The 6998-nt window shown below is 38.4% G+C and overlaps 1 protein-coding gene across 1 annotated transcript in view; it reads left to right on the top strand.

Moving 5' to 3' along the window:
• The window catches only part of LOC109848653 (BRCT domain-containing protein At4g02110), a 22605-nt gene extending 16007 nt beyond the window's left edge, over window positions 1-6598 (top strand). The window contains exons 8-10 of the mRNA XM_020418271.1: window positions 2520-4889; window positions 5477-5693; window positions 5778-6598. Coding sequence (XP_020273860.1) covers window positions 2520-4889; window positions 5477-5693; window positions 5778-6335 — 3145 coding nt within the window. The 3' untranslated portion in view covers window positions 6336-6598. The remainder of the gene's footprint in view (window positions 1-2519; window positions 4890-5476; window positions 5694-5777) is intronic.

The raw sequence follows: 6998 nt of genomic DNA, 5'->3' as shown, positions 1-6998 counted from the left end.
TAGCTTTGTTATTTTAGCAGCGCTCCCCCCCCCACCAACAAAGCTATCAATTAGACTCAAATAAATTAATTTCTTTTTCTTATTAATAATTGAGACAAGTATTTTGTACTTATCATTATCTTAAGGTTAGCCTTTACCCATGAAAATAAGTTCCCTATACGGAATGAAACAATATAAATAAAGCACCACGAAGTTGAGCTTTACCCATTAAAATTGATATAAATGTATTTATCATTCTCTAAGTTTAGTCTTTACCCATTAAAATGAGTTTCACATGGGGAACGAAACAAAATAAACAAAGCACCATAAAACCATTCATCTACTCACTTGGCTGTCGGTATGACCAACATCCTATTGTATTGTTGCAAAATAGTAGGTGAGGGAACTGAGAAGAACTTGGAGACTTGATAACTTGTCGAGAGGTGTGTTTACCTCCCTTCTCAGTCATATTGTCTAAGCTCACGCAGTCAAAAAACAAATCTCCAAATAGGTGAAGGTTATGAAAAATCTACAAGAAAAGGCAACATGGCAGAATTTTCATCTGTTAAGACAGTCATTCCAAATTCTTTATATCTATAGTACAACTTTTTTCCTCCAATTTATTTATACTTAGGTTGTGCCTACATGTGAATGTGAATTCTACTCTTTTGTGTCCAATAGAATAAATAAATGTTGTGACATTGCCATGTGAATAGTATGTAGGTCTCTTTCATTCAATGTTGTCTCTGACATACCAATGGTATCACTGGGTGTCTAGCACTCCAAGGTTCAATAGTTTTGCTTTGCATGATGTGCGGGACACAACTCATAAGCGAACTGGCGTCTCGTGCGCCGCAATGCTACTAGTTATTATGGTACGGTTGCTCCTACAAAAAATAAACATAAGAAAATAAAGGAATTTAACAAAATATCTTCAAGCTAATAAAGCAACCAAGGTTGCTTTCTTTTGTGACAAAAGAAAGGCTCATGAGAGTTTAATGAAGTAAAACTTCACAATTTGTGAGGCATGAGAGAAAAAGGTTTGTACTGTGCGTTGTAGTGTTACCGCCTTTGACTTGTAATACCCAAAACTGCTTATTAATGGACCATTACAAGCAGATAGATCCACTTAAATTTATATTGCCATTCTGGTGATAATTTCAGGAGCAGGTGTATCTAGCAAAAACATAAAAAAATAGGTCTTTCTCCAGTTCTATATTCTATTTCAAATAGGCTGGACAAAACAAGCAAGAAAATCATTGGTAGAGTCCACTGCGGTTATTCTCTTTCTCTTCTTTGCCCATATCTCCATTGTTAGTCGTGCATCTATGGAAAATTGATTGTGTAGTCACCTGCTGTTCTAGATACTATGACATCAACAATTATTAGTAATATTACTTTGACTTTGGTTCATTTAGTTTTTTCTGGTTCGCTTCTCTTCTTTTTTCTAAACTATTCACATCTTTTCTTTTCTTATTTTATTCATCTTTTCACTATGATTCTTCTCCTTCTGTTGTTTCTTTGTTATGTTGTTGTCTCCTCTCTTCTCCGTTGTTTTTTTGTCCTTGTATTCTTTTTCTGCTTCATTTTCTTTGTCTTTTTTCTTTTTCTTTTTTTTTTCTCATTTCAATATTGCTTTCTGGTTATTGGTTGAGACTTGAAAAGCCACGTTTGCAAAATCATAGCTTCTTAATTGATATTTCAAAAAGAAAATTCATCAAATAAAAAAAATCAGCTTAAATTTAGTATTAGTAGTCATCTTAGAGTTAAGTTTATTTACCTTGGTCTATATCATGCAGAAAGTTCACTACAGTGGTTTCCTCTTCTCTGTGCCTTGCAAATCAGGCACGTTAAGGCTTTTCCGCATTGTTTTTCTTATTGCCTCTTGACAACACTACTGCCAATAATATCTATTGGGTTGTCTAGTTAATGATATATATCCCTTGATTTAGTTTGAAGTTATATTTAATTGGGCTTCTTTATTATTTAGTGTAAGAGCTTTTTTTCGAAATTAACTTGGAACATTAGCATCCTTTTGTTTTCTGGTCTTTTACGAAGGAAATAAGTTTCAGGCAATAGATGATTTGGAACTTGTCCAGGAAGTCCTTGCTAATAGGCTGGTAACCCTGTTTAGATCTTAGGTCCATTTTTACATGACTGATAAATTAAAAACTGTAATCATATTAGAAGCTATGCTGGGTTTTTAGTAACGCTTCTTGGAATAGGAAATTTCTGTTGTTCAACCACACTCTTATCTATTTGTCCTTTAGCCTTGTCCTTACAAAAGAATGCACTTGGTTTCGTATACTGTTGAGAAAATATAGTGTTGAATTCTCGTAGCATACGAATGTGCTACTGATTCCAAAATGAACACTAGTTTGCACCCCTTCCGTCATTGGCTGCTGTACCTTTTTAATTTATGCCGTGGCTAGAAACATGTTGAGTAGGCATATATGGTGGTTAAAATTTTGTTCTAACCTGATGAATGTATTGTCTATTACAATAAATTGAATATCTTCCTGTTGATTTTCTTGAATCAGTGGATGGGAATTAGAGGTTTTGGAAGCTGAGGCTAGGGATTCAGAAGAAGAAACAGAAGATGTAGGTATGGAGTTGATGGGACAGAGAAATACTGGAGGAGCTCCATGTGAACAAGGTCAGATGTCAGTTGCTGCAAGTTCTCATGTGCATACTCCTAATAAGGGAAGTCTCAGCATTCGTCAAGAGGGTTCAATTGCAAATCGATCACATTCAGTTATTGCACGTTCTCATGAGCATACCCCTAACAGGGGAAGTCTCAGCATTCAACAAGAGGGTTCAACTGCAAATCTTCCACATTCTGCTGAGAATCTTCCAGCAGACCAGTGGCTTTCGACTCCATACAAGGAGACCAGTTTTGAAGAGGCTCTTTCTAAGCAAAACCTAAAGAGCAATGTTGAGATTGATCATCAGGAAGCTGGAGGTGTTGCCCGGAAAAGTGATAATAATGCTATGAAAGATGGGGAATTGACAGTACCAGTTGATGTTAGCTTACAGAAAAGGGATAACATCACTTTGTCTGATGTACTGACAACAAAAATCGGTTCAGTGTCAAGCAGACAAGAGAGATCTAGCACGTTGTGCTACTCTAAGAGAACTCCAAAGAAAGAAATTGCAAGGGAAAAACCATCTGATTCATGCAGAACGGAATTGAATGAAAACATTTTAAATGGTGAGCTTGACATCTCACCATTAGAAGGAAGAAGCAGGCTTGATCACTTTCAATTTCCAACAGCTAGTTGTGTCTTGCCGCAGAAACGTAAGGTTTCTGATTTCAGCAGTATAAAATCTTCTGAACTGGAAGTTCATGATCCTAAAATTTCTCCAAAGAGTCCTACAAATACGAGATTTGAACGACTCAAACCTACTTCTGCAACATCAATACATTATGGCCATGCTGATGCAAGCAGTACATTGGAAGGAGCTGCTAAGACAAATTCTGAAGTTTACCAACATGGTGCTCCAATAAAGCTTACCTCTTTGAGTTACAATAGGAGATCCCTAAAAAGAGGGCAGCCAACTTCTGAGTCCAAATTTTCCAGAAATGCAGATTCTCCTTCAACTGGATGTACGCAGAATTGTCAACAAGGAGAAGCATGGGATCAACCATCAGGCGTAAAAGTTAAGTTAGCAGTTGAAACAAAAGAATTATGTCCTTCAATTTCTCCATCTGAAGACAGAGTGCTAGAAGATATGGCCCCTAGTTTCAAGCCAAAAAACACAATGGAAGCTGATGCAGGTTTTGGTAATGTGGTTAGTGGTGTAAATAATTTGGCCTCCGCTGGAAGAAATAATGATGTAAACCCCATCGAAGAGATGGCATCTGAGACTTCTGGTGGCTCAAGGCAATCTCAGGAGATTGGTAAATCTGAAAATGATGGTGATATTGTAATGCGAGATAATTCGACATTCATGGCCAATGAAACTGGGGTACCCCTGGGAAGGCAGCACAACGGTGGAGCTGCATCGCCTAGTAGTAGGAAAACCAGAAAGCTCTCAAGAACTGCAAGTACTGGCACATGCAAGGAAAATGTTAACGAAGAATCAAAGATTGTACACAGGAAAAAGGTAGTTTCTAGGAGAAATTTGATCTGGAAGCCTCAGTTAACTACAGTAAACACCCTTAAGGGTAAAGATGCTAGCACTTTGGATAAAGCTACCGCTCCAAGAAAAGTGGAGAGTAAACCAGGGAAAGCTGAAAAATCAAATTCAGATATAGAACTTGGGATGGAGGCCGTCAATGATAATAAAGAAGCAACCAAGTCATTTTCCAAGGATGTAGTCATGGAACACCAGACGAAACCAAAACGGGATCCTTTGGATCAGACAGAGGCATCCGTGGACCTTGAAAAGGATAATAATCCAAAAGAAAATGCCACCTTAGCTTCGAATGTTAATGCTCATGCTAATAGTAAGGTTCCTTGTGAAGACGGAAGAAAGTCAAGGCAAGGGACTAAAAGAGTTAGAGCAAAGAATTGTAAAAAGGAACTTGTGGGTCAGATGGAGGCAGCCATGGATCCTGAAAAGGAGAATAAACCAAAAGAAAACGGTACCCTGGCTTCGAATGTTAATTCTCATGGTAAGGTTCCTTGTGACGACAGAAATAATTCAAGGCAAGGGACTAGGAGAGTTGGAGCAAAAACCAATACAGATCAAACAATCAGTTGTACAAGAACTGTAAACCCTGAACCTGTGTGGTTTATATTAAGTGGGCATCGTTTCCAGAGGAAGGAGTTTCAGGCAGTGATTAGGCGTTTAAGGGGAAAAGTCTGCAGGGATTCTCACAATTGGTCTTATAATGCTACACATTTTATTGTTCCTGAACCTGTTCGCAGAACCGAGAAGTTCTTTGCAGCTGCTGCAGCTGGAAGGTATTCAACTGGCACCTGTTATTTATTTTAAGTAATCATATCAACTGTCAGTTCTAATTTCATGATTTAATGTTGTATTTGTCGAGTGGAGTAATTGGCCATAATACGTTTTACCCATCATTTTTTTCATGGCTTGGCAATGTTTACGACTGAGCTGATTTACTTGGAGATTTGGTAACTTGTTCGTTTTTATAGTTTGTTGGGTTTTTTGCACTAAGTACCCCAAAGTTCACCGCATTTTAAATTTCGATACCTCCCAAGATTTTTTTTCAAGTACAAAAAAAAACCCTGATGCTCCACAAAATTAACTATGATGCCCAAATTGACATGTCTTGGGGTTGTTAATTTTGAAGTATCAAAGTTAAAAATGAGGCGTACTTTTGGCCATTTTTTGGGCAAAAGACTATGGGGTATCAAGGTTGAAATTTGAGTAAAATTTGGAGTATATAAGTGCAAATAACCTTTTCTTTTTCCTTTTTTAGGATCAGAAAATTATGTTTTTCTTTCTTAACATGGTGCTTTAGAATCAAGATTAGATTTTTTTGGGTATAATATTACATCCTAATCGGTATGTTTATCTCATGTAGATGGATTCTGAAGATGGATTACTTAACAGCCAGTAACGAGGCTGGAAAATTTGTGAATGAAGAACCTTTTGAATGGTATGGTAATGACCTCACAGAGCATGGTGCTATCAGTTTGGAAGCTCCACGGAAGTGGCGTAAGTTGAGGGAAAAGACAGGCCACGGTGCCTTCTATGGAATGTGCATTATCATATATGGAGATTGCATTTCGCCCACATTGGTAGACTTCGTTCAGTCATAAATTATCATGATCCATTTAATAGTCATGTAAAATTTTGAATAACAATACTACAATTCTTCGCAGGACACATTAAAGCGAGTGGTAAAAGCTGGAGATGGCACCATTTTAGCAACCTCGCCACCATACACTCGCTTTCTCAAGTCTAATGTAGATTTTGCAATTGTTAGTCCAGGCATGCCTAAGGTCGATTCTTGGGTCCAAGAGTTCTTGCGACATGAAATTCCGTGTGTGGCAGCTGATTACCTTGTGGAGTACATCTGCAAGCCTGGCTACCCCTTGAAGATGCATGTGCTATACAACACACATTCTTGGGCAGAGAAATCATATGCAAATTTGTTGAGGCGATCAGAAGAGATTATCACTGATGATTGTTCGCCTTTGGAAGAGAGCGTTGATGATATCAGTTGTTCTGTGTGTGGATTGAATGATAGAGGGGAAGTGATGTTGATGTGTGGGTATGAGGATGGTTCTGTTGGATGTGGGATTGGTACTCATATTGACTGTTGTAATCCTCCACTTGAAGCTGTACCTGAGGGGGATTGGTTCTGCACTAAATGCAGTAGAGATCGTGAGCCGAAGATTCCTCTTAGGATTAAGAAAACTTCATCGAAGTGTAAGTAGTTGTTAGAAGTTGATTTGTAAAGGTAAAGTTGCTGTTATTATTTTATCTTGTCTTTTTAGCTGTATAATAAAGATTTTGTGGGATCAGCGTTCTTTCATGATCCCTGTCGTGTTTAGTTCATTAACGTTTGGGAAGCTTTATGAGGGTTTTTGGCTTGTCTTCAACATTGTGGGGAACTGTTGAACATTCTGATGTACATTATGATCTTCCTATGGATCATTCTGCCCATTTTACCTGCTACATCCTAGATTTCTATTTTCTTTTTTATTCCCCCTTTCTTTTGTGTGTGCCCGTGTGCGTCTCTCTTCCCTTATTGAACGTTTGACGAGTTGTTACTGCCTTCGAGCCTTTGTGTACTGTTAGTCTAAGTGTGTAGACTCGAAGCTGCAATCGAAAAGACGAAGAAAACAATCAGAAGACTGTGCGGTTGACTGCTGTGACAGATTCGGTCGACCGCGTGCACTGCAGGAGACTGAGAAGAAATTTTCGTTCTGGTCGGTCGACCGGCGTGGCCGCTGCGGTCGACCGTAAATGTGCACAGGATACTGTAATTGTTTTTCGCTCTGGCCGGTCGACCGATCTTGGTAAAGCGGTCGACCGCGACGCTGTTTCCTATTCTGTTTAGGAATTCTGTTTGGCTGGGGTTTGTTATAAGAACCTAA

Source organism: Asparagus officinalis, chromosome 7 (genome assembly GCF_001876935.1).
Source record: "Asparagus officinalis chromosome 7, Aspof.V1, whole genome shotgun sequence".
In the NCBI taxonomy this organism is placed as follows: Eukaryota; Viridiplantae; Streptophyta; class Magnoliopsida; order Asparagales; family Asparagaceae; genus Asparagus; species Asparagus officinalis.
This window is presented reverse-complemented; position numbering and strand designations above follow the sequence as displayed.